Source organism: Ochotona princeps, chromosome 1, assembly GCF_030435755.1.
Source record: "Ochotona princeps isolate mOchPri1 chromosome 1, mOchPri1.hap1, whole genome shotgun sequence".
NCBI lineage: Eukaryota > Metazoa > Chordata > Mammalia > Lagomorpha > Ochotonidae > Ochotona > Ochotona princeps.
The window spans coordinates 106,971,071-106,998,737 of NC_080832.1; the positions used below are offsets into that span (position 1 = coordinate 106,971,071).

A 27,667-nucleotide genomic window follows, 5' to 3' on the forward strand; every position below is an offset into this window, starting at 1 on the left:
CGCCCCCCGCCCCGGCGCTGGACTCGCCCCATCCCCGCGGCGGAGGGACACTGCGCAGGCGTCGCATGACGCCACGCCCGCTTCCTGGATGGGACTCCGCCTCCGGCCTCAGGAATACGCAGGCGCCTTCGGGACCCCGCCGCCTTTGCAGTTCCACAGCCGCCTGAAGTCCAGCACTACGCAGGCGCCTTGGCCAACTGCCCACCTCTTTCCAGGCGGCCCCCGGGACACACCCCTGCAGCTAGTGCGCAAGCGCCGCACGGCCAGCTCGCGACCTGCGAGCTCCTGACGCACGCCCGGGAGGCGGCGGGAGACCGCGGAATTTACCGCCGGATGTTCGGCGGCCATCACCAAAGAGCTGCGTTCTCGGCTGGCTGGCTAGAGAGGAGCTCGTTTCCGCCCGCCACCGTGGGCGGGGTGGCGGCCAGGGGTAGGGGAGCGGCCATCTTAGTTGCGCGCAATTTAGGACAGTGGCGGGATTGGCTCCGCGTCGGGGCTCGCCTGCCGCTGCCCACCTACCAGGGTCGGATCCGGCGGGCACCTCCCAGCGGCGGACTCTTTCCCAGGTGAAGGGTGGCCCCGGTCCGTGGAGGCTCTCAGCGAGCCTCCCCGGGGACCCCAAGACAGGCACTGCACCCTCGGTGGCCCGCCTTGGGATAGGGGACATTGGGCCTTTTTGCATCTCATCCCAAAGAAAGAGGCCGCTTTTCTCGCACCTGCGGCTCAGTACGCCCTTGTCACGCACGTTGTCCGATAGCGGTGTAACAGACCGTGCCCCATCCCCTGCTCGTGTGTTTTAAGCCAGGCACAGTGGGAAATACGGGGGGCGTCCTGCAGGGGGAAGGAGGCGATCCTGCCTCCGCCGGGTTCCGTCCAGGTAGCTCGGGAGCCGACCCAGGCTCTTCCCTGACCCAAAGCCGGCTCGCTCTCGGCGGCAAACGTTTTACGGGGGTGTGGGAGAAGACTCAACTGGGTTCAGGGCCCTCGTAATCATTATTGAGGCTGCTTTTTCTTTCTCATAGCTGCAGAAGCCCTTAAATTCTGGAAGTAGCGACCCCGTATCATGGCCAGCACCACTAATGAAGATCCAGAAGGAAGCAGAGTGCGTAACGACTATTAACTTATTGGTGAACTGAAATTCGGAATAATTGAGGTCAAGCGCATAAACACGTTTTAATTAAGCCAATAATTGAATTGTTCTTTTCCTCTCCAGCTGATTTACTGGAGAGAGGCTAATAAAATCGTAGGCAGGCACCATCCATCACTTTTCCTTTTCCACGCGGGAGTTAACTCCTCACAGCCCGGGGTTTTGGTTTGACGTGGAGCCACAGCAAGGGGCAGGGTGGGAGGGGCGCCCGAAGACAGGGAACGAAAGTCTTTTCCCGCCTCTGATGAACCATTGTGTTTCCCTTTGCCCATTGTAGATCACTTATGTGAAAGGAGACCTTTTTGCCTGCCCCAAAACAGACTCCCTAGCCCACTGCATCAGCGAGGATTGTCGCATGGGGGCCGGGATAGCTGTGCTCTTCAAGAAGAAATTTGGAGGCGTGCAGGAACTGTTGAATCAGCGTGAGTTTTGAAAAACAGCATCACTGTTTTGCCCTGCTGTCAGGCTTGAATTGTTACGCTGTGCACACACAGAGGTTTCTAAGGACTAACTGCTTTTACAGCTTCAGATTACCTTTTTAGCTTTTTCTTAAAAATTTTTATTAAGACTTATTTTTATTGGAAAGGCAGATATACAGAGAGGAAGAGAGAGAGAGGAAGATCTCCCGTCTGATGGTTCAGTCTCCAAGCGGCCGCAATGGCTGGAGCTGAGCCAATCTGAAGCCAGGAGCCTGGAGCCCTCTCCGGGTCTCCCATGCAGGTGCAGGGTCCCAAGGCTTTGGGCCGTCCTTTACTGCTTTCCCAGGCTACAAGCAGGGAATTGGATGGGAAGCCGGGTTGCTGGTATTAGAATTGGTGCCCATATGGATCCTGGCGCGTGGAAAGCAAGGACTTTAGTCGTTAGGCTACTGCACCTAGCCCAGAGTACCTTTTTTTTTTCCTCCACAAGAATAGTCACTAATTTAAGTTCTTATAACACCAACCATGGATTCTTTTTTTAGTTTGTTTGTTTAAATTTAATGGACAGAGCTACAGTGTCCTGGGTTGGGAGGGGGTGATTCCATCCATTGGGTTTACTACCCAAGTGGCTGCAAGAGCCAGAAACGTCCTCTGCGTCTCCAGCGTGAGTGCAGGAAGCCAAGGACTTGGGCCATCTTCTGCTTCCCCAGACACGTCAGCAGGCAGCGGGATTGGAAGAGCAGCACCGGCGACTTGGAACTGGTGTCCATATGGGGCGCTCCCACTAACTGTGGCAGTTTTACCAGCTGTGCCACAGTGCTGGTCCCTAAACCTGAATTCTTTTTTTTTTTTTTTTTTTTTTTTTAAAGATTTATTCATTTTATTACAGCCAGATATACACAGAGGAAGAGAGACAGAGAGGAAGATCTTCCGTCCGATGATTCACTCCCCAAGTGAGCCGCAACGGGCCGATGCGCGCCGATCCGATGCCGGGAACCTGGAACCTCTTCCGGGTCTCCCACGCGGGTGCAGTGTCCCAAAGCATTGGGCCGTCCTCAACTGCTTTCCCAGGCCACAAGCAGGGAGCTGGATGGGAAGTGGAGCTGCCGGGATTAGAACCGGCGCCCATATGGGATCCCGGGGCTTTCAAGGCGAGGACTTTAGCCGCTAGACCACGCCGCCGGGCCCCTAAACCTGAATTCTTGTAGAAATTACTCATCTCTTCTTCCATGATCGTTAATACTGTCTTGATAATGTTAACTGCACTTCTCTGAAACCTTTAATACCCTTGAGAGTTCTTAAAGCCTCAGTATTAGCTTGGGATTCAAGATGCTCTTGCTTCTTAGTCCACTACTTACTCCTCGCAAAGCTCATCCTTCCGGACTCCTCCTTGTGACTGCGTCAGTGACTAGAGCAGAGGGGAGCATTGGTGTCACAGGTGAAGCCTCTGCAGTAGTTTCTCAGACCGCTCCAAGCCTGCCAGATTAGCATCTGCCAGTGACTCTGAGGCTAGACTTAAAACAACTTCCTTCTACTTCGTATCATAGTTAGGTGGGTTGAGAATTTTCCTTTCAAACTGTTCTCATAATGTTTCTCACAACTATAGGTACATAAAAAGATGGTTGTTGAGGGACTGGTGTGGTGACATAGCAGGCTGAGCCTCTGCCTACAGCATTGGCATCTCATGCGGGCTGCTCCATTTCTGATCCAGTCCCCCTGTTAATGGCTCGGAAAGCAGTGGAGGATGGCCCAAGTCCTTGGATCAGCACACAACATGGGAGATACAGGCGAAGCTCCTGGCTCCCAGCTTCAGACCAGTCCAGCTCTGGCTGTGAAGGCCATTTGAGAAGTGAGCCAGTGCATGAAAAACTTTCTCCCTCCTTGTTCTGTAAACCTGCCTTTCTAAAAATAAATACATTTTAAAAAAAAGATGGTTACTGAATGTATGCACATTTGACAAGTGAAAAAATAATTTGCTTTTCTGAAATTTTCAAGGCAATGTAAAGCTTTTGAAATGGCTAAGTGTTTATGCAAGTAGAACCACAAAGTGTATATTTTGGTGCAAAAATATTTTGAAATCTATGTATACTAGGTACTCTCAAAAGACCATGGAAAATATGTCTTGTTAAAAAACTATGCATGGGTGTGATTTTTTTTTGTACTATAGTGAACTTACTCTTCAGTTCAACTTTCTCAAACTTTTTGAAGTGTCCTCAATTTGAAATGAGGGGCAGAAGAAAGCTGGAGTGTGAGGAAGCACAATTGTGAGAAAGCCTCAGTTACAGAATACAGCATTCGGGAAACTGACTAGAAACAGAGTCTGTAGGAGACAGTTTCTGCTTGACAAAAAATCAGTTCTACTTTTGAGGTAGACTCCGATCTGTAAATACTCTAAAAAATTGAGGAACGCGGAGTGGTGTTGTGGTTTTCTGGTTTTTTGGGTTTTTTTCCCCCCCTCTAGTATTAAGTAACTGTTTTTTGTAGAAAAGAAGTCTGGAGAAGTGGCTGTTCTGAAGAGAGATGGTCGATATGTATATTACTTGGTAAGATGGGGCCAAGTTCTGAGGAGCTGGGCCACACTGCATTGAGCACAGTGCTGCCTTCTAGACAGCCAAGATGTCAGAAAGCTCATGTGACAGCTCGGTGGTGGTGCTGTGGGGATGCTTGGGTTAGAAAGGAAGGAGTGGCTGTATCCCACATCTGTGGCCAACAGTACGGTGCCATCCACTACGGGCTTTTGTCTCAAGACTTGCAGGATGCCTCCCATATTTTCCTTCCAGTTACGGTGGGATGGAAACGGCAATGTCTCCTGAGCCAGATTCTCCAAAGGAGTTTCTCTTTGACTCCCTCCTGCCAAATCCTGTGCTAAGTAATACCCACTTCTCTCCTGCCTGTTCCCGAGTGTGGGAGTCTCCAGCTAGCCAGATGGCCTTTGGTTTCAGCAAGGGCCGGCTTCCTTAGTCATGGTACAGCCTACTCACTGTCAGCTTAATGTGCACAGTGCCCTGAGTGGGAGATGTGCCCTGGATTCTTGTCTTGAAGGCTGGTGTGACTGCTAGAGTTTTCACTCTAGAGTTGGGAACACTGCTAGTTGCTATTTTATGGGAAACCAAAAGCAGGCAAGCATGGTTTCTGAGTAACCAGAGACAGGTTCACAGGATTTGCAGATGGTATCAGTTCTTCCTTGTTGTAGATATTCCCCTTATCTTTGGAAGTGACACTAAGATGTTCTCCAACTTGATTTTGCAGCAAGTGACAGTAGGGGCAACCTGTCATTCCTTGAAAAAAGAAACTTCTCAGTAGGCTGAGTCTAGACGTCTCAGCCCTCCCTGTTAGTGGGTTTTCCTGGGAGTATCCTCTAACAGTATAGAAGGAACAGTAGGACATTTGTCCTCCCTACTCAAGATTAATTATCTTGTAAAAATGCATGTGTTTTTTTTACATGTTTATTTTTTTTAATATATATTTTTATTATATTATTTATGTATCTGAGGTGAAGGGGGATATTGAGGGAGAATCCCCACCCAGTCTCCCACCTGCCCAAAGTCCCAGATGTGGGGGCATGCTCTGAGATACTTGCTCAAGTGTTCTTAATAGTCTTCCAGTTATGGATCGCTGCCAGTCACATCCCTCCCAGCTCGATTAGGTTTTTAAAGAAGCCACTGATTGTCACAGTCCATCATGGAGTCTTCATTTGCCCAGTATTTCGCTGCCCAGCGTTTAGCTGAGGTGGTTGATTGACCTGTTCCGTCCTCCGTCCTCTCCTAGCCAGGGCTCTGAGTCCAGCAGTTCGATTGGGGAGATCACCAAAGAGACTTAGAGGTATTCCCAGATCAGATTCCCGCATGTTCCAGCGAGCACTGGGTCCGGCACAGTCCATCGCCACAATCAGTTGGTGGTTGCAATCGCTGGGCTGGCTCCGTTCTCAGTCCCGACTTGCACTGGAACCAAGGGTGTAGCAGTCCAGCCTGGTTCTGCCCAGCACGCACTCGACTCTTTCATCAACCAGTGGGGGCTGCAGCCCTGTCAGGGCGACCCATAATAACCCCCACCAAGCCCGCCCCCCACCCTGGCCTGCCAGTATGCATAGCAGACTAGTCCAGTCTGTCCGCTTCCCATTGGCTCCAGTACCTGTCAGTGGGCATTGAAGCTTAGTTCCCTCCAACCAACTCAACTATCCAGCCCTCACAGATACTGCGGAGTGCCTCTCCTTCTAGAAAATGCACGTTTTAAATTACCAGGATATGGGCAAATGTAATGCTTTTTAATGGGCTATCATTTTGGGGTAACAAAGTTTGAATTTTTTCTTTGTGTTCAGATTACAAAGAAAAGGGTTTCGCACAAGCCGACTTATGAAAACCTACGGAAGAGTTTAGAGGCCATGAAGTCCCATTGCCTCCAAAATGGTGTCACTGACCTCTCCATGCCCAGGCAAGGAAAGATGGGGTCCTAGGTGAAGATTTGATTCATTGGTGGGGTTTACTGTGTTATCCAGAGACGAACAACAGAGAAGGATTTCCAGATGAACAAATTTCAAAACACCAGTGACCCAGTTTGACTTTATGTGAAGAAATAGGCATTTTCTAGCTTGTCTTAAATGAGCCAAATAATTGCCTGTCTCAGCCTCCTTGGTAGTGAGGAAACATCATTCAGTCACATTTGTTGAAGTCCCAGCATTCTCTGCTTGAGGCTTGGCCTCTGCTCCTATAGCCAGAGAACCAAACCAAACAAAAGCTACTTGTTGTTTCTGTACCCCATTAATCCTGTGGCAAGGCAAGTTGTATGTAAATCATTACCACTTTTACCATTTGTGTGTTTGTGGTCAGCTCTGGCGATAGCCAAGAGATCTGTCCCTGATGTAACTTATTAGACTTGCTGTTGGGAATTTAAGACAATAAAACCGGGTTCCTTAGCCCCTTTGCTCCTTTTCAGGAAATAGGCCTCACCTCTGCAGTGCCTCTTACATGAGTAGCTTTTAGTCCGTGATAACGTGCAGATTTATTCAAAGCCCTGAGCTACCCCTATTCTTTGTGACTTTGTGGCTACAGTGTCCCCATTCTTAAACTGGTCTTCAGTATATTCATGGCTTATGTATCAGAAACTTTTGTGTATGTGCCATAGTTCTTCAGGAACTTAATTATCACATTATGATAAATTAGCAGTTTTAGGCCTCATTTTTCTCTAAGAAAGTTAAAGATTAATAAAGTAACATGTTAGAAGAGAGGTGTCAGATCGTAGAATTAATATTCTGCTGGAGGATGCTGGACAGTGTTACAAGGACCTTACTGCTGGATTGCAACTAGCATGTCATTTCCCAGTGTACCAGCTGATCTCTTATTTTGCATAGATCTTGTCCCTCTTATCTTTTTTTTTTCTCTCCTCACATTCCATTATCATAAGTACAATCTTTCCTGTTCATCCACAGTTTGCATCAGTAGACGTAGAAGGATAGTCTGGTGTTATGGCAGAGCTGCACAGTTCTAAGTGCAGGATGAAATAACTGGAGACTTTGTGGGCAAAGGAGATCTACAGCTGTTGGATGCTGGATCTGTCTAGGAAAAGTCTTGGGTGACTCAGCAAGAATCGACTTCCAGGCTCCCTCTGTGGCAGTCTGTATGTGGGAGATGAGATGACCTGTCTTTATGCTGTGGTTAGATGCCACTCAGAGGTTTAGGGGAAAGAGTGCTTTGCAGGATTCCTTCATCACGGCCAATGGAGGTGTTTTGTCTTTTTCAGGATTGGATGTGGTCTTGATCGTCTGCAATGGGAACATGTGTCTGCGATGATTGAGGAGGTGTTTGAGGCTACTGATATCAAGATCACTGTGTATACACTCTGAATGAATACACATTTTGGGCATGTCCATGATCTCCCTTGTCATCCCTACTGGGCCTTAGGACTGGCAAACCGACTTTAAATGGGCAGAAGAAAATTTCATGTGAAGTTGGTCTGTGTCACAGGCCAGACTTGGTCACTGTATTCCAGCACTTGACCTGGGGTCAAGATGGAGGGTTTCTTGGAATATGTTGCTGTGCTTTTCACAGGATGTTCGAGAGTAGATGGCCTGGTACTAGACAGGGAGACCGGTTACAACCTCAGTTGTGTAGTACGCTGGCGTCTCTGAGTGGCCACTAGGTGCCAGCATTGATTCTGCTTCTCTGTTTTCTGAGAGAAATTTTAAGTGCGTTTGCATTGGTTTGAATACCTCGTGTTATTTATACACCGAGTTTTAATTATCCTTATGTCATTAGACTCATCGTAGGAGAGAAATACAGATTTTGTTTTGGTTACAAAATTGAGTTCTGTATTGTTCACGGTAAATGTGTGGTGATAAAAACAGAAGAATAAATATTGGGGTTCCCTGAAGCTCTGTGCTTGTGCTGGTGTTGTTCTGGAATGGAGTCACAGGATTCAGCTGTAACTTGATTTTGAGGCACCCAGGAGCTCTTTGGAAAGAGTAACAAGATGAAAAATATGAAGGGACAAAAACTGTGCATCAATGTGGTCAAAAGGCAGGTGTTTCTGATGCCTTTATGATGGACCCTTGCTGTCTTTGGTCTGCCCCACTGTTTCTGTGATTGTCTAAATTTAAGTATGAAACAAATAAAATGGGAAATACCCGGCAGAGTGCTTGCCGTGGAGGAGTGACTCAGTATATCAGTGGTCCTCAACAGAAATCTTCCTTTAAAAAGCAGTAAAGACCACTTTTTTTCAAAACTTCAAATTTGGTGTCTGGGTGAGGTACCCCTATTTCTTTTTAACCGGCACGAAAGATCCTGATCCTTACAGCCAAGTGATCTCAAAAACATCAAGTAAATATTAGTTCACCTTTCTTGTGATGCCAAGAGGACAAGTTCTCTTGTTTTCTTGGGAGCTATAAAGTTCATGAAGTTAAGCCTGTGGTTCAGGGTCAGAAACAGTGGGCAGAGAGTAGCTGTTTCCTTCCCACCCCTTCCTGTAGTGTTGGGAATTAAAACAGCAGCCAGACTTAGTATCGATTTTCTCTCTAGGGCCAATTCTGCATCCCCCACCGGAGTTGCTTCATTGCCTGGTGTAAAAACACTAGGCTTCAGAAGGCACTTAATTGGAACACCCGGTAGGCACTGGTTAAATGTAATCTTTGTACTTTACACTTGTGTTCCTACCACATCAGCCTGATAGGCAGCAGTTTCAAAAAGTATTTCACCTTATATCTGTAGAGCAGACAAGTTCTCTGTTATTGGTGTAGATGCAGTGCAGGGGCAAGTTTGTTGTCAGACTTGCAGGCTGAAGGCTTTTTTTAAAGCTTTGTTTCCACACAAAATTGAAAAAAGGATGTGTAAAGAGAATAAAGAATATCTAAACCGCACAAAGTTGAAAGAGGGAGTGGTAAGAGACCACTTAAAAGAATTGGAAGTATGTTGTTTAATTCTATGCAAATAAATCTTAACACATGGGTCAAAACATTGGTTTCCTAGTCTTTGTATCTTCAAAGGGATTATGGCTGGTCTTTTTCATGGAGTTTGAGCCTTGATTTTTCTAGCAAAACCTCATCAGGATAGACTGTAAGAGGAATTCTGAGACTCAGCATGTATGTGATTGAATGCTTGTTATTTGCAGGTGCTCTTGGGGTCAAATTCCGATGACTTATCACACTGGAGATCTGATAATCAGAACCATCAGGTTATTCCTGGAATCCTGGTTAGAGTTTGGAAAACACCCAAAAATTCACATGAATTTTGTTTCTACCACACAGGACTCAAAATCAACCATGTAAAAAATAACAGTCTTAGCATTCTTCTATCCTGTCAGGTACTACTTGAATGAGCTTTCCCACAATGTATGTCAGCATTAAACTCCACCTGCTTTTCACCTGTCTCTAATCAAATGACTTAGCTTATTCGTTGGTTAGTACGATGTGGAATACCTCTTAACAAGGCCTGGCATGTTGACTCAGTGGCTCAATCCTCATCTTGGAAGTGCTGGCTGCTCCACTTCCATCCAGCTCCCTGCTTTTGGGCTGGGAAAGCAGCAGAGGATGGGCCAAAGCCTTGGGACCCTGCACCCATGTGGGAGACCCAGAAGAAGCTCCTGGGTCCTGGTTTTGGTTTGGTTCAGCTCAGCTCCGGCTGTTGTAACCACTTGGGGGATGAACCAGCAGACATAAGATCTTTGTATCTCTGTGTAAATCTGATCTGCCTTTCCAATAAAAATAAATAAATCTTTTTTTTTTAAAGATTTATTCATTTTATTACAGCCAGATATACACAGAGGAGGAGAGACAGGAAGATCTTCCGTCCGATGATTCACTCCCCAAATGAGCCGCAACGGGCTGATGCGCGCCGATCCGAAGCCGGGAACCTGGAACCTCTTCCGGGTCTCCCACACGGGTGCAGTGTCCCAAAGCATTGGGCCGTCCTCAACTGCTTTCCCAGGCCACAAGCAGGGAGCTGGATGGGAAGTGGAGCTGCCGGGATTAGAACCGGCGCCCATATGGGATCCCGGGGCTTTCAAGGTGAGGACTTTAGCCGGTAGGCCACGCCGCCGGGCCCAAATAAATAAATCTTTAAAAAAAAAAAATCAAGGCCCTAGTGAGAAGTCTTCATGGGAGTGGAGTGTCATGTTTTCTAGACAGGTCATGGATGAACCCTCCCTAGGTTAGCCCATGCCTGGGCCTTGCTTAGTACCCATGATAGTGTCTAGATGTCCAAGTTCCTTAAAAAAAACCTGGCCACAGAAAACCACACAATTTCTTTTATTAATATTGCCATTTCTCTTTTTAAAAAGTTAACACACAATGGACTTCTGGACACGTTCCAAAGATCTCTGACTTTAGACTGAGGCCTGCTGCCTTAAGCAGCCGCTCTGGAGGCTACTTAGGACCTTCAGCCCCGCAGATCCCTGGTGCCCACATTGCTTGCATCTCTCTCCTACTTTCGTTTTTGCCAATAGCAACCTTAAAGAGAGAGGCACAGCCTAAGTGAATTATAGCATGAGAAGTGTATCTTGAGTCTTCCAAGGGCCTTGTCTAGTAGAATTTGTTGTTGTGTCCAGCTCCAGGTGACAGGCTTGTTCCAGATGGCCGTACATGTCACTGCTGTCTGTTGGTAGCAGCAGGCAGACCCTAATGAGAAAACAGAAAGCATGTTACCGGAGGCCCTGCCATGTAAGTTTTCTGTGCACATTCCATAAGCTCCTCTATTTCTAGTTTCATCCTGTAGTCTTCATGGCTTCAGGTTTATTCAGAATAGGCTTGTTTCATTCATTCATATTGTACTTTGGTCCACACACAAAGCCTCAGAAAAGATCTGCTTTAACTCTTCTATTCTGTCATTTGTTTTAAAACTTTCTAGAGGTCAGCATCATAGTGCAGCCAGTCAGGTCACTGTCTGCAATGCTAACGCCCTATGCACTCCCTTCCCATCCAGCTCCTTACTAATTCACCTGAGCAAAGCAGCAGCAGATGACCCAAGTGTTTGGATGCCTTCCATCTACACAGGAGACCCAGATGGAGTTAGGCTCTTGGCTTGTACTAGAGATTTTCCATCTGCAGTTTCACTTCCCAAACGCCTTGCAACAGCCAGAGCTGGGCAAGGGTGAAATCAAGCTGAGGACTCCATCGGAATTTCCTACACGGGTGGCAGGCCTGTCGCCCTCCAGATGTACACCAGTGGAAGCAGGATCAAAAGTGGAATGGCCGAGTCTCAAACCAGGACTCCAACACAGGGTGTGAGCATCTCAAGCAGTGATTCAAGCCAATGAGGCCACATGCTCACCCCCTGTCACTCTTTAAAATGAAGGCAAATTTTACTTAATGAATGCTTACTTCTTGGGATCATTTTAGTTAAGCAAGGCTGCTCTTTTGAACTTCCAGTTTATAGCTCTTTTTCATGCCATCTTTTTAAACATTGTCCATTTTAACCTTTTCTTTCAGGAGCATGAGCAGCTCAAATGGAAAGTGAGGGAGTATGCTAACGTGATAAGATAATACAGTTACTTTTGCACACTAAAAAGGGAGGCTTACAATTTGTGAAATGTCCAGTATTAGTCTGCTTAAAAATAATCCAACTTAGGGGAGCAGGAGTTTAGCAGTAAGGATGCCTGCATCCCACATGGGAATACATGGGTTTGATTCCCAGTTCTGGCTCCTAAGTGTAACTTTGTGCCAATGCAGAACCTGGGAGGCAGCAGTGATGGCTCAAATCACTGGATTTGTGCCATTGTATGGGAACCCTGGATTGTGTTCCTGGCTCCTGGCTGTGGGCTGAAGCTCTTGTTTGCATTTAGGGGGTGAGTCAGCTGATGGGAGCTAGCTCTCATCTTCTTGCAGTCTCTCTTGCTGCTTCCCAAATAGAAAATTAAAAAAAAGAGAGAGAGAAATGGATGTTTCCCTCAAGCTGATTTATTTCTTTTGCTTCTGTTTAGTGTAAGATACAACCCTCAATTATCAAAAACTGAAGTTTTTTCAGTCTTCCATGAAATACTTAATTTCTATGAAAAGAAAAGTTCCTTAAGAAAAAAATTTTCTGGGAACCTGCTAGTTGTTAGTAAGATGTCTGAAACAAGTGACCCAGGTAAGGTGTTTAAGAAGAAGATATACTAGGTCAAACTTTAGGAACCTGTTATCAGTCTGTAGAATTTCATTACAGTGATAGTACTTCAAGGAATTTAAAAGCAAAAAGTTTCATTTTCAGAGGTCACCCTTGAAAGGTCATTTTTACTACTGCTGAACACTGCTAAGCATGGTATGGTCTGATGTGAGCAAAGTGTGGTATTACCCTATCATGGTCTCACTGGATGCAAGGCCTGGAACTTGCTTTTTAAAAGAAATGGCTAGGGGGTTTGGGCCTTGGGTTTGGGGGCAAGTGCCGCTCCTCACAGTGTGGCGGCTGTGGGGGGTGCCCCTGCCGGGTCGGACCCAATGCTGGGGGCTCACGCCAAAGACACTGCTGCAAGGCAGTGAACGAGTCCTCGGCCTCACCCAGGGCGGCCAGTGCACCATGTGGTGCCAGGCTTTGCCTGCTGGCTGCCCGGCGGCCTGCTCTGGGGTTTTAAAGATATGTTTGCTGCCTGGGGACACCCATGACTAAGTCCAATTTTAGTGTAGGTGAGTAGTGAATCTTGGGTGATTCCCAGTGACAGGGTCATGGAAGTTTTAGGCATGCGTGGGGACTGAGACCTGGTGGTTTGGAGGGAAGTACCTAGGAGACAGTTACGGTTAGTCAGATACACCAACCCAATTTGGAATACAGAAATGGCCTGTTTGCCTAGAACATCACTGATCTTCACATACCAGCCCACACCAATACTATGGATGGTGGAGTGGTGGAGTGGTCACATTTGGCAGGGTCAAGACTATATCCAGCACGTGAGAGAACTTGGTCTGGGAGCAGACTCTATGGGATTGTGTGGGCCCAACCCTGTGTAAATACACATTTCCCTAGTTGGACACCCTAAAAGGGTTGAGGTTCCCACCAAGGGGCACGTGTCCTGGAATGGGGGCTGCGTTCTATCTAGGAAACAGTTGCAGTCACCCGAGGCACTAGTGTGGGCTGGGATTGGATGCACCTGGCCAGTTCAGACCCCAACACCATCTGGTGTCATGGAGAACCAGGGTAGATGTGGGACTGACTAGGCTGGGTCTCAACCCCCTACTGAGCCATGTGTGAGCTGTATGTGGGTATAGACGAGCCATGGCCGGGCTGAAACATCCAACAACAAGAACCAGAATGGGGTGAAAGCCAGCCAGGAAAAACCACTGTTCCTGCTAGGACAGGAGGTGAACTGAGTAGGGTTGGCTCAAGCACCCCCTGGTATGTGCAAAATCTGGCATTGGGAGGGGTTCTGATGGAGGAGCCTGGGCAACTTCCTCTGGCAGGACACAGTCCCTGCAGGTAAGCGCAAGAAGCATGATAGGAAACAGCCCAGAATAGGCCATGGAAAGTTTCCCACTGGCACGCATTCGGCATGGGTCAGGGGCAGACCAGGCTGAATCAGTTCATGTCATCCACTGGCAAATCCGAACACCAGAACAGAGTGTGGGTTGAGCCGGGTTTGGTTGCGACAAAACCAGTACACATTATGGAATGCCAGGGTGAGGTTGCCTGTACTGGATTTGACTGCAGCACCCAACCAGCACACGTGAGATCCAGGAAGGGAGGGACAGAGCTGGCAGGGGGATTAAGAGGCTGGTCCCCTCGCCGGACAGCTACTCCCACTGGAGAGCTTGGGCTGGGATGGGGACAGACCAGACTAAGCAAGGCGGCAACACCTGTGCGCTGCATGTGGACTAGATCAGGGAAAAGCCAGGCTGGGCTGATTATTCTGTGGGTACAAGCATAAATTAGAGTGGGTGAGGGATGTTTGGGCTTGGCCGCAGCATCAGCTGGCAGAAGCTGGTGCTGGGGACTAATTCTGTCAAGTCAAACCACAGAACCACCTAAAGAGTGCATAAACCGGGACTGAGAGAGACCTGGGAGGGAAAAAGTGGGTTCCCCTTTCCTGGGTCACTAGTCCCGTGGGAGAGCATGAAAACTAGGACGGGGGCTGGGGTGACTAGACAGAGAGGCACTCAACAACATCCGTGAGGGCTGGATGGTTGAGTTGGTTAGATGGAACTAAGCTTTAATACCCATTGACAAGTACAAGAGCCAAATGGGATGTGGAACAGACTGGTCTGCAGCTACACATACTGGCAAACCAGGGTAGAGGGTGGGCCTGATGGGGGTTATTGTGGGTCGCCCCGACTAGGCTGCAGCTCCCACTGGTTGATGTAAGGGCCGAGTATGTGCTGGGCAGAACCAGACTGGACTGCAACACCCATTGGTTCCAGTGCAGCTCGGGACTGAAAACAGATCCAACCCAGCAATTGCAACCACTAGCTGATCGGCGTGATGGACTGTGCCGGGCCCTGTGCTTGCTAGAACATACAAGAATCTGGTCTGGGAATACCTCAAGGTTTCTTTGGAGATCTCCCCAATCAAACTGCTGGACTCAGAACTCTAACCAAGAAAAGACAGAAGACAGAACAGGTCAATCATTCATCTCAGCTATATGTTGGCAGCGAAATATGGGGCAAACGGAGACTTTATGATGGACCATATCAATCAGTGGATGACCTCATCGAGCGAAACTGGCAGCGATTCATAACTGGAGAACTATTAAAACCACTTGAGCAAATATCTCAGAGCATGCCCCACATCCGGGACTTGGGGTGCTCGGGAAACCGGGTGGGGCTTCTCCCTCAATATCCCCCTTTACCTCAGATACATGATGGAAACAATATGGACATAATAGTATTACCCACTTCCCTATACCCCCTGAACCCTGTTTTTTAAACCGCAATTAACTATGTAAAGATTATCAACAACAATACAATAAAAAAAATTTAAAAAAAAAGAAATGGCTAGGCGCTATTCCTTTTCTCTGTCAAGAGAACATCTTTAAGTATCATTTGTAGGGAAGGTTTGGAAGAGGAATATTCTTTTAACTTTATTTTTGTGGAAACATTTCATTTTCAAAGCAAAGGGAAAGTTTTGCCGAGTATGTTATCCTGGGCCAACAATTTTTTTTCTTTTAGAAACTGAAATATGTGACTGCATTCTCCTCTGGCCTGTAGAGTTTCCTGTGAGAGGTTTCCTGTGAGTTTAATTGGCATTCCTTTATATGTTAGTTGATTTTTTTCACGTGCACATTTAAGGATCTTTTCCTTATGTTCGATTGAAGAGAGCTTGATTATCATGTGTCTTGATGAAGATTGCTTTCGGTCAAGCCTGTTGAGTTCTGTGCCCCTCCTGGATGTTGTTTCCCAATTCTTTCTCTAGGGAAATTTTCCCTCATGATTTCATTAAATCCAAAACCTAAGGCAAATGTGAAGAACATCCCAGTAAAATAACAACAGAAGACTAAATCAATGAACAACCCATTGCTAAAATGACAGGACCAAATTACCACCCATTCATATTAACCCTGAGAGTAAATGGCTTAAACTCATCAATCAAATGTCATAGATTAGTAGACTGGATTAAAGAACAAAACCCATCTATTTGTTGCCTACAGGAGACACATTTCACCAACAAAAATCAGCTGAAATTGTATCTCATGGATTTTGATTTTTTTTTCATCAGTTTCATCTCTTCAAAACACTTTCTGGGCCCGGCGGCGTGGCCTAGCGGCTGATGTCCTCGCCTTGAACACGCCAGGATCCCATATGGGCGCCGGTTCTCATCCCGGCAGCTCCATTTCCCATCCAGCTCCCTGCTTATGGCCTGAGAACGCAATGAAGGATGGCCCAAAGCCTTGGGACCCTGCACCCATGTGGGAGACCTGGAGGAAGTTCCTGGTTCCTAGCTCTGGATCGGCACAGCGCCGGCCGTTGCTCTCCTCCTCTCTGTATATCTGACTTTGCAATAAAAATAAATAAATCTTATAAAAAAAACCACTTTCTTCTGATTAAATTCATCACTGACTCATAGATCATACAGTAGCATCATTTTCTTCAAGAAGGTTTTTGATTTTTTTTTCATTTCTTCAGCCACACATTAGTTATTCAGTAGCATGTTATTGAACTTCATGGTGTCATTGATTTCTTTTTTTTTTTTTTTTTCCTGTTGTTGATTTTGTTTTGTGGCTTTTCATTTAAGGGGATGTATAGTAACTGTATAATAGAGACTATCATATCCATAGGTGAGGATACAATGCAGTATGCGTCTCTATGTCCAGACAAGGATGGACTGCTAATGAAGCTGCTTACTATATCTTGACAATAGGATGCTGGACACTCTGCCATGGTCCATGCCCGCAATGATGGACCTATAACTTTTTATGAAAAACTATACTATAGTAATAATACAGGGGAAATCAGTGGGTGTGGGGGACTTGGAGAGGGGATAAGGGAAATCCTGGGGCCTATGGAACTGTATCATAAAAAGACAATAATAAAAAGAGGTAAATAAAAATAGCTGAAAGTAAGTGTCTCCATGGATTGTCAGCTGCTCAGCTCTCAGATGCATGGGTGCCTCACGTGCATGGCAAATGGAAGACAGCTGCCACAAGAAGCACCAGAATACTCAGGCTCTGTAACTGTGTGGAGGAAGAGACAACTTCTCTTCAGGGTGTTAGGCGTGAGAGATGCCAAAAATGAATGGCCTTCTTCCTGGGAGCATGTTGGTCTCCGTTAATGTGTGTGTTGCTCCAGAATTCAGGTTGTCTGTGAGGGCCGTGAAGACTCCCTCTGTGGGAAGCTCTAAACCAGCAATTACAGACTTGATAAAGGGCTCAGTCTTAACATTTCTGAGAGAGCAAAGGAGATCAGATCAAATTCAAAAGAAAATAGTAAAGTTTCTTACCCTCTTTCCAGAGGGCAAGTGGCCTGTTTATCCAAGAGTCTAATTTACCCACAGCAAGAGGCCAAATTGGCCTTAATTGTGTCCTAATTATTTGCTTAAATAGCTAATCTTTACTTCCCACCCTATCACTTCTTCTAATCTTTTAGGAGACTACTTTAGGAAAAGCCACCTAATTTACAAACATTTTTTAACTCTTTAAACATCCCTGTACAGACTAGCTTGCTGCTTTATTACCCCACCTCCCTGCAGTCAGCATTCTTCCTGAGATCTGATGATGTACATTCCCCAGCAGTTAATGGTGTTCCATCTGTTAGAGGCAACCAAAATGTTAAAAGGTCTACATACTAGAAGTAGTTTGAATAAGCCAGAAGCAGCTTAATGTAAAAAGGAGAAGTTTCTACAAATAACTTAGGCCACACTCCCAGGCTTAGGCTGTAAGGGTCAGTGGGTCTTTTGCAGGCACTGATAAGAGCAAAAGCCCATTGTCCACCGCACCCAGGCTCAGGATGTAAGTAAGGGCCAGTGGCCCTGATAAGGTTAAAAAAAAAATAAAATAGCCCCATGGTCTGTATTTCACAGATATGTTACTTATTGCTTTGCATCTGTAACCCCTTAGCTTAGAATAGGGACTTGAGGCATTTCGCGGGCCTCTAGTTTTGCCTGTAATTGATTGGAGTGTCTTATATTTGCTTTAAAATGATTGGAGTGTTTTTCGCGGGCGTGGGCTTTGCTGTAATGGCCAAACTGGCCTATAAGAATCTGACTTGTCCCTAGCTCGGGGTCTTGCTTCATCCACCGGTCCTGCGTGTCCGTGTGAGGAGCTTGACCCTGGCTAGCCAGCTCAATAAACTTTGCTTGCTGATTGCATCCACGTCTGGTTCTTTGCTATCCAACGGTGGGACGATTTTGGACCCTAACACATCAAGCCTAGTCATTTGGAAATATGGGAGTTGATAGTGATTTAAAAAAAAAAAACCCACTTGGGACGTCTCAACTTACTCAAAATGAAAAAACTGCACTTTGAGAAGTGAAAGACCTGCATCAGAGAAAACAATGGAAAGGTAGGATGGTAACCGGTGTTGGGAGCAGGACATTTGGGAGGCCTCCAGGTTTCGTGCTGCTGTGCACACAGTATCAGGCTTAGGGGCCTTACATCTCTCCTCTGCTGTTGTTCAGGAACAACTTCCTTGTAAGTCTTGCTAAGGAAGACCATTCTGTCTCATTGGATCCTAGGAATGTTATCAAGCCTGAGTATACCAAGTTAGTCTTCCAAAGTTAGTTTGATACGAAAGAGTGGGAGGGAACAAGTTTGGGGACAGAGACCTAGAAATGGGAAAGGAGACAAGGTGGTCTTAAGATTACAATGAACCAAAGTCTGAGAAATACAGCCTTTCACAAGGCAAATTAAACATTAATACCACTCACCCCACCTGACCTCAAGCCTTATACCTGCATTAACTTAAGTTAATAAAGTAACAGTGCCAGGGCACTTGGGAAAACTCACCTGAGGCTGAGCCCTGCCGACTACTTGAGGATGTCCGCCAACTTTTCCTCATAGTAAAGGAAGTTCTCCTGAATGTCCTCCCAGGGCTCGAAGGCCTTGGATTCTCCCTCTTCCTGCTCCACAAAATTCTGCCAGACGTACTCGAAGTCCTGGGGTTTCATGATGCGTAGTCTGCAGCCGGCTTCCCTCAGCTTCTTCAGAGCAGCCTGGATCTCGGGCTCTTCCCACATGAAGAGCCGCCCCACCAGAATGAGCAGGCACAGGTTCTTGGTCTTGCCAAGGGTTTTGATGATGCGGTCAGCACAGGCTGCACAGGGGCTGGAGGACACGTACCAGGTGACATTGTACCGCAGGGCTGGGTCAAAGGTTGGCAGGATGGTGTTGAAGAAGGCTTCCTCTGCGTGGGCAGCTGCATGCTCATCCTCTAAGTAGCCCCGAGATGCTTGAACTTGGCCTCCCTTGCTCTGTACTTCAACCACATAGCAGAGGAAGGTCTTGTTCCGCCCGGAGCTGTACTCTACATTCCGAAACTGAAACTTAAAGAAGTTGACAGGCAGCCGCTCCCTGTAGTTTGGGGGTTGGGGGTCAGTGAGAACAGAGGGATAAAAAAGAAGAAAGAAAATGTTAAGTTTTGATTCCTAGGGCCTCCCCCAAGAAGGCAGTTGTCTTATGAACAGTGCTCACCCATGTGATCATCAGTGACAGAAAGGCATGGTAAAATCCAGATGGGTTTATGGGACAGGAAGAGAGAATTTGGATGGAGGTGTGCCCTCTGATCATCGCACCAGGAAGGGTCCCCACACACAGCCTGCACCATCATTCCCAAAACACCACACCACCCCTCCCCCCATTTCTACCTCAGTGAACCTTTAACCTGGCTGGCTATAGCTTAGAATCACCTACAAGAATAAAAAAAATGTCGGTGTCTGGGCCTCACACTGTATGATTCAAGCCAGAATATCTGCAGAGAAAGGGAGCCTAGTGTTTTTAAAAAGCTCTCCAGATGATTCTAATATGTGGATTGGTTGGAAAAGCATAGCAATTTTATGAAGTAGCAAGCTTGTGAAATTTCTCACGAGGGAGCAAGACTGGGATTTTGCAGGAATTTCATGCTTTCATTCCGCTCCTTGTTGTGCTCCTTGTTGTGACTCTTATAAATTGCATCTCAGACACAGAATGGCCTGACCACACTCTCCTAGTGGCGATTCCTCCAGGCCATATATTCCTTCAGGGGAAGGATTGTCACATGGTCAACTTCTGAGCAATTTTTTTTTTCAGTCTGTGAGGCCAAACCATGTGGGAGCATTTGGGATAATTAAGCTTGTGTATAGTATTGAGTCGCTTTAACATCTCATAAGACTTGGCCTCCACCATTTGAATGCTTATAATCCAGCATTTTAGATTCTATCGGGACAGAGATGTTCATAAAGCATGTGAGAACAGAGGAATGGTAAAAGTGAATTGGTAGAGGACAAATAAAGTATCTCAAGAGGTCAGCCTTGATTCAGGAGCCATTACAGGTTCTTACAGCAGAAGGATGTGTAACAGTGATGTCTATGGAAAACTATCATGGAGGCAAGATGGAGTGAAGCTGGGAAAAGCCTGGAACTCACAAGGCCCCAAAGGCATCTTCCAATGTCGGACCCTGGGGCAATTAGGCAGGTGTCCAGTAGCCTCGGGTAGGAGAGGGATGGTTAGCAAATTAGAGTGCCAGGAAAAAGCCAGGCTTTGTGAAAAGTTTGGTAGTAGAAATAAATGGAGAAAACAAGAAGAATGAGAGGGAACGGTGTCAGAGTTGAAGACTTTTTAACATTATTTTCAGATGCTTGTGTGCATTTTTCTAGAACAGAAAGAAGCATGCAGGTTTGAAGGCTGAAGAAAATGAACTCTTGAGGAGGGTGATTGAAATGTCATAGAGGGAAGGAGTGAATGCAGGCTGCCTGGGAAGACACCATGTGGTGAGGGTAGCCCTGCTGTCCTCGGTCTCCACCCCTCTTCTCTTTCTCCAGGGAGGTTACCGAGAATCCCTGGGCTGCAGGGGGAATCCCTGAGGTCCCAGGGCCCTGGGCCCGGGGTTGTTTAGGGGTAAGCCTCAGATGCCGAAGAGCTGAGTAAGCCCAAATTCCTTCCCTGCTGGATTCCTCCCTGCCCCCTCCACCAAATGCTCTCCAGTCAAGTTGCCACAACCTCTTGCTGTCAAGTTGAATTTCCACGGTGGAGACGGATGTGTTTGAAGACCTAGCCCCAGGAGTCCTTTGGGTACTATACTTAGCTCTGTAAGTCCCTGTGTGCCTCATTGGAGGTGTTTATTATTTACTTAACATTTTCCGAGAGTGGATCGCCTGTTATTTCCCCTCCCTTCTTTCCACCCCTGTTGGAAATTCACTTGCACTGAATTCTTCCTCCCAGACATCTCTGCACCCTGCCAGGGGCTAATTGACTCCTGCACTCAAAGGAGTAGCTTTGTGCTTCTCAGAAATGTGCTTTACCTATCATGCCCAAACCCCTTCTGGGTCTGCAAAGCCTTTCTGCCTACTTCCTTCCCTCAGTCCAACCCAGAATCACCAAGCAATCTTAGTCTCTCAGACCCTGGAAGTATGGCAGCAGGAAATCATGGGGTGTTAAAAAAAAGCTCGTGGAAAAATGTGTCTTACGAAAAAAACGATGCATGAATTTAAACATTTTTGCACAATAAACTTGGCTATGAATTTCCTTAAAGTGTCTTCTAGTTCCAATGACTTCTGTCTGAAGTATGACTTCTTGATTGGCTTGGGAGCTTCAGCAGTAGCTGCCCATGTGGCTACTCGAGTTTCCCGCTGGAACCCCTGAAAGCATCATTCCAGTTTTGCCAGCTCCCACTGCTCTGAAAGTCTGCATTTGAGCCCAGTGTGGCAAGCTAGCTGGGCGGGGGGTAGGGGAGGGGGGCGTGCTACACTGCTTCCCCTAGCCTCTTTTATGTGCTGGCATTGTCCCCTCCGTGCCCCCTCCCCCATCTCTTTACCCTTGGCAAGAGGAGAGAACCTACAGAAACCTGAAACCCAAGGGAGAGGTAGAAAGGTCACCTCCCTATAAATATCCGTGTCCAACCCCCCTCCTGGGCCAACAGCCCAGAGCGTACTTGGTCCCTCAGCAGGTCCTCCTGGGCTAGGGGCCTCCCAGGGCAGAGGAAAGTAGGGAAGGCCTTTGGCTCCCAGGCTTGCTTGTGGGCTTGCTCAGGTTGCTAGGCTGTCTCAAAGGGTTTGTTGATCTAAGAATGAGCACAGACTAAATGAGGCACAATGTGCATTGGGTTCCCACTGAGGAAAAATCCAGGCCCTGAAGTGTCACCAAGGGCACAGACATGGGAGGAGCCTGGGAATTCTCCAGGGAGCCAGATCACATGACCATCCATCCATTGGGGGATTTTGTAGACTCATAAAATGAGACAAGGCTGTTATGCCTGCTAGTGGAAGGAAGGAAAGGGAGACGCTAATTGCTGAATCACATTATTTTTTTCTAGTAACAGGATGTGCCTAAGTACCATATTTACTTCTAGCTCTTTACGCTGAAGCACAGCAGATATTTTACTCCTTAAGTGCTATGGGGGGTGTGTGTGTTGGAGTGATGGCCGGGAGAGAGATGAGATGCTGAAACTGGATCCTCCCCCACATCCACAGAATCTTCCTGTATAGGAATCAACAGTGTGATTGTGTGTTCCCCCCCCCCCCAGCTTCAGATAGCTCCTCTTTAAGTACCACTTCCTCATATTTTCTTGCCAACAAAGCCATTCCCACTTTATTTGCTTAGAACTAGGCTGCTGGGCAGTGCAGGTCTGCACGGAGGAAACCCAGAATCGTCTTATCTAGCAGAACCTGGGGAGGATGGGCTGCTTGGTGGAGGGAAAGAGTTGAGTCAATGTGATACATCTTTTTTCTCAGGCATCCATTTTAAAAAGGACCATTTCCTAAACCCCAGTCTGTCAGGGAAAGGGAAGCAACCTGGAAGGAACAAGAAGCTGGTTGGGGATTCAACTCCAAAGCTGCAAAGCAATACCTGGCATGGAAACCTACTCCCAGCTACTCCTCTGAGCTTTCCTTGGGTAGTCCTCCCTGTGACCTGCTTGGTAGGGGTGGAGGTACCGGCTGCACCAGCCACTCCTTTTCAAGCCACTTTCATAGTAGAAGCCAGAGTGGGGCAAGTCAGGGAGAGGCATGCAGAGCAAGAGCAAAGGGTTCTAACAGCCTGCACCCTGAGAACCTGGAGTTGCAGGCACCTCCTTAGTTGTAGCTTTGCACTCCCACTAACCCTCCACAGGAGCCAGAAAGACAGTAAGTGAACTGGGTTCTCTTCTTTATGACACACTTCCTGCATGCTCCAGAGGCCAGGCTGGAGGAGTGGTGGTGGAGGAGAGGGATTAGTGGTGATGTTGAAGGTGTCTCACTCACCCCCTACATCTCCCTTCTCTGGACCCATCTCTTTCGCTCTGGGCAGTTCCTGAAGTTCTAGAGTAAAAGAAGTCTCACTCCATCTGGCATGCATCTCTGTTCCATCATAATCCTTTTGCTTTAGCAGGTTCTACTGTCTGCAAAAATGTACACAACATGGCTAGAAATGAACACCAACTTACAGCAAGTACACGGCAAAGCAAGGCCATGGTCACTCCTCATTAGGGTGGAGACTTGCAAAAATGGGGGACAACTAGCTCCTGTGTACCAGGGCCCCCTGGAAACTTGCAGCCTTCAGAGGCAGGCAGGAGCCAAGAAAATGCTCACCAAAACCTAGCATCACCTGCTATTCATGTATCTGGAGCTTCTCCCCCTAGCTCATACCCTGTCCTGATGTCTGGCAGGCAGCCTAACACACAATGGATCCTCCAATCAGGAGCTGAGCCCCTGCTACGAGCCTGGTAATACAGACAAAACATCAAGAAAGTTCAAGTTCCTGTCCCAGTGGAATAAATACACAAGGAATCTCCTCCCTGCTCCCCCCTCAAAAAGTAATGAAAGATATGGATTATGGAAACATGATGTAGGCATTTCATTTGCACCCAAATGAACTTATGTTAGTTCTACTTTTCCACGAACAACTCCTCCTTGATAAGTATTTGTGAATAAAAAAGGAATCCCCTCTGGTGTTTGGGCCCACTGTGGTGAGCCGGTGCCTAGCAGTCCTGAGGTTCTCACTCCACTTGTCCCACTAAGATTGGGCAAGCTAATCTTCCACCAAAGTTGAGTTTCCTTCCCTGAGAACACAAGCAATCCGCATCTCCAGCCTGGGACAACAGCAGACATTCAGTATGTACAAGCCTGTGGCTGGGGCCTCCCCCAAGCCTCAGCCCCTCTCCTCTCACCTGCAGCAGTTTCTATCTTGCAGTGCTGTGCTGCTATATGTTGAACACCCAGCTCTCTGAGACAAAGGATGACCAGAAAAGGAGTTCTGATGTGTCATGTCTGCCAATTTCTGCCATGTGAATGCTCCCACTACAGGAGATTTCAAACTTCCATGGTGCAAGTAGGGGGCGGAGCGGAGAAGGCAGGCACATGGTGGGGTTTCCAGCCCATGGGGCGGCCCTGTTGGTCTACCTGGTCACTTGCCACCCTACGTCTTGATTAGGCTTCGACCTGCTTTTCCTTCCAAGTGCCCTGTTGAAGCACAGCCACCACGAGTGACTGTCCTGTTCCTACTGGGTGCTTCCTGCTCTCTTCTCCCAGCTTCGGCACTTTGGGAGCTGTTCCCCACAGGAGCCCAGGTTAGGAGAGAAGCTACTTTGCTGATCCGACCCTCTGATTCCAGGGCATTTGGGCAGGGGGGAGGGGAAAGTGTTCCCTTGCCTGTGCAACCACAGCCACACCTCTAGGCTATTTTCAGCCATCTATTTACCCAGAAGGGCCCCCGGGAGACAGACATCCACAGCTGTCGCTTGTGACCAGGCAAGCGCCAGAGCCCCTCCTCTCACCTGAATTCTCAGAGTGCCCCGAGAGCTGCCTGGGCTGTGCTAGGCTTTCTCAGCTACAAGCCTCTGGCACTGAGGACCCTGCACCTGGACAGAGGGACAGCTCTGTCTGGGAACTGCACCCTGGGGCCAGGACTAAGGAAAAGAGCCAGCACTTCTGCTCCAGACTGGCTTCTCTGGCGGTCTGGGTCTTGGTCGGGTCACTCAGTCTCACTGTCTCAGGGTCTCTCTGAAGTGTTGTGATGAGAATTGAGTGAGTTTATGTACTTTCTCACACATTGTGATTATCAGGCTCTGGATTACCAAATGTAAATGACAGCAGAGAGCCTTACCCCCTGGGAACCCGTGGCTCTAGGGTTCCCAAAGCTTGTTCAGCTTGGCAAATAAGTCTCCTTCTCCTGGCCAGTGCTGCCACCTTGCAAGCAGGTGGGGACTGGGAACCTGCGTGTCTGACCAAGGACAGTGTGAACCAGCGCGCTCAGGTGTCAGAAAACGGATGTCCTCCCACAAGAGGGCCGGTGGAGCTGAGGCTTGGCTTTCCCTGTATTTGTGTCGGTCTGTGCCCAGGTGATCCCTTAGTCCCAGGATGAGGGTGGTTGGCTGAGGGTGGGCAGAGAGTTCAGGATTAGAATCTACTCTGCCTTAGAGATCAACAAATGTCTGAGCTGGACGGGATCTTAGGAATCCACCAGCACAACTTTCTCATGTTAGGAAATGATGCGAACAGAGGCCAAGACTGGAGAAACACTCACGGAGCTTAGAGCAGCATGCTTGGCTTGTCTTGATGGCAGGGGTGAGTCCTTGCCCCTGTACTTCCCTCCCTGCTGGGTTTCCCTCCCTGGGCCTCATCCCACAGCCCTCCCTGACTCTCAGTTGTGGTGCCTTCCCATTGCTGGGGACCCCCTCCTCCAGAAGGAAACCTCAGGGAGAAAGTGTGACCCCACTCTTCCTTCTTAGTCTTGGCTTAGGACTCTGATAGGCTTGTCCCCTGCAGGATCGGAGGGGAGAACGGGAAGCTTACTTGGGGTTGTTTCCAGAGTAAGCATAATCAGGGTAAGACTGAAGGATCCTATACACCTGGCCTGTTTGGAACCTCTGCCGCCTTTGCTGGGAGCCCTGGCTTCTCCAGCCTGGAGTTGTAAGTGTTGAATCTGTGCCAATGTCTGTGAGTGCTTCGCCCAGGTGACCTGTACTGTGATGTCTGTGCTTCCTTAGGCCTGGATGTGGACGGCCCGAGTAGGCTCAGCAAAAACTCAATGAGCAAAACCAGCTTCCCACTTGGTCCTGGGAGAGCAGGCCTCTTGTTTCCCTGTCCCAGGATCTCCTATTCCAGACAGGAGCCCTAAAGAAAGTCCCAGACGCATCCAGATACAGGGAACACTCACGCGAAGACATAGAGAGGATGAGAAGAAGGGGCGTGGTACTTTGGAGCCTTATTGAAATGTACCTCATCCTTACCATATTCCCTAGCGCTAATCTCTACCCAGAGAGGTGCCTGTGCCCATCCCAGGAGACATGGCGGGTGGTGGCATTCTCTGGACCCTTGGTGCTAATGTGCTCCTATTATCTCAACCGATTCTTGGCTTACCCCAAGAGCAGAGAGAGAGAGAGAGAGAGACAGAGAGAGAGAGAGATTTGCCATGGTGTGCTCTTCATCCCATGCACTACACACAGGTGCCTGCTTGGTGCTGCAGCACTGTGCCTGACCCCAACCCTGGCTGGTCCCAAGCCCCTGCTCTCTCCTGGGATAGAGGACCGTGACCCACGCATGAGTCTTACCCTGTGACAATCTCAAAGGGGGGCAGCTCAATCAGCTCCTTCAGCTTCTCGGGGTCGTCCAGGTTGTCCAGATCCTCCCCACCCTCCCCATTCTGGGAGGCAGATGCAGCGGCGGCCGCAGCGGCCTCTTCTTTCTGAGCCATGGAAGGGCTGTGGCTCAGGAGTCACTGGCGGAGAGGAGAGCTGGCAGGCTGGGCCAGGGCCTGGCGGCAGAGTCCCAAGCAGCTGTCAGCAGCTAAGCCTGACCGAGGATGATGTCGGAAAGAGGCTTCCTGCTCTGGCCCCCTGGGTCACCGGCTTTATAACCAAGGCCTCCTGCCCCTCCCCCAGGCCCTCTCTCTCTGTCTTTTTTTAATTGAGTGACGGCGGGTACCGGAGTGGGGCAATGGAAAGTCTGGCCCTCACTATCCCCTATTTATCAGTAGGCTAAGACGGGAAGTTGGCAGGTGCACATGGTTTGGCCTGGCTTCTCTGCCTCCCTCCTCTCGCCATATATTCTCTTCCCTTTGTTTCCCGCTCAACATTTCTACCTCCATCCTGAGGGAAGGGATGGGGGTCCACGGTAGGTGTCCTGAGACTTAGGGAAAAGGTAAAAAGAGTTTCGAAGAGGATGAGTCTGAAAGGGGCAACCACAAAGAGGCCCAACCATTTCTGTTTGGGGAATGTGGGTAAATGCCGAGAAAAGGAAGTGTGAGCTTGTGGAAACTGATCTGCCTGTTGGGAACTCTCGCTACAGCATCAAAACCACCAGGCACCTCCACTGGTGACAGTGGTGGCCTTGGTATTAAGCTTAGAGTGTTTGAAATAGGCCAGACGTGAGTTGGGTTGTTTGTCTGTTAAGTCAGACTTCATGCTGTCATCAGCTCTGGGAGGCCACCTGTATGGTCCCTGTGTGACATTCGCAAAAGGGAAAGTCATAGCAGGGTTGAGGGCCTCGGTGCAGGTCAAGACAGCTCAGAAGTGGCAGTAACAGGATGGAATGGCAGGCCCTGTGCAGGCTGCACACCCAACCTTCACGCTGCAGAGTCACAATCAGGCCCTTTATTCCTTTCATGGGTGCTTGGTGAGCAGCGACTCTCTACCAGGCACTATTTCAGGTTTCAGGGACAGGGACAATAAAGCCAATAGGAATCCCTGTCTTCATGCAAGTAGCTGGAGTTGGAGGAGGAAGGCAATAAGCCAAGGCCTGTCTCTTTGGTATTGGTAAGAGAAAGAGGTAGGGAAGGCAGACAGGCAGTGTGAGGGGTGGGTCCTTTGTTTGCAGGGTAGACACAGAAAGGACCCCAGAAAGCACATAAGTGAGAAAAGATCTGTAGGAAAGAGGAAACTAATTATGAGGCCATCGAGGAGGAAAAGGGGAGGGTATTTCACAAAGGCCATGGAAAATGAGGTGAAAAGATAAGCTTTTTTTGATGGCAAAAAAATTGTTTTTGAAGTCCATGTGCAGTTTTTCAAATTGCCATTTTCATGAACTTTGGAATACCCCATGTTCATGGATTTCACGGTTTTTTTTCATATAATTTTTTTTTACTGCAATTTCTATAAACTTCTTGATCACCC

At 48.0% G+C, this 27,667-nt stretch overlaps 2 protein-coding genes across 4 annotated transcripts; one reads left to right on the forward strand and one right to left on the reverse strand.

Moving 5' to 3' along the window:
- The first annotated feature begins 36 nt into the window (after positions 1–36).
- OARD1 (O-acyl-ADP-ribose deacylase 1) lies at positions 37–8,276 on the forward strand. Of its 3 annotated transcripts, none has more exons than XM_004590343.4 (6): positions 37–566; positions 1,023–1,102; positions 1,425–1,569; positions 4,051–4,109; positions 5,885–5,997; positions 7,303–8,276. In XM_004590343.4, exons 2-6 carry the CDS (start codon positions 1,064–1,066, stop codon positions 7,403–7,405), a joined length of 459 nt encoding a protein of 152 aa, XP_004590400.2. In that variant the 5' UTR covers positions 37–566; positions 1,023–1,063; the 3' UTR covers positions 7,406–8,276. The 3 variants fall into 3 exon arrangements, with proteins under 3 accessions (XP_004590400.2, XP_058519510.1, XP_058519504.1); XM_058663521.1 differs by having other exon boundaries at positions 48–566; positions 5,885–6,019; XM_058663527.1 differs by lacking the exons at positions 4,051–4,109; positions 5,885–5,997 and having other exon boundaries at positions 41–566.
- A 2,008-nt stretch (positions 8,277–10,284) lies between these two features.
- APOBEC2 (apolipoprotein B mRNA editing enzyme catalytic subunit 2) lies at positions 10,285–26,383 on the reverse strand. Its single transcript, XM_004590342.4, has 3 exons — positions 26,108–26,383; positions 18,397–18,960; positions 10,285–10,669 (listed from the first exon to the last, which is right to left on the reverse strand). Exons 1-2 carry the CDS (start codon positions 26,248–26,250, stop codon positions 18,417–18,419), a joined length of 687 nt encoding a protein of 228 aa, XP_004590399.2. The 5' UTR covers positions 26,251–26,383; the 3' UTR covers positions 10,285–10,669; positions 18,397–18,416.
- Positions 26,384–27,667: the final 1,284 nt, after the last annotated feature.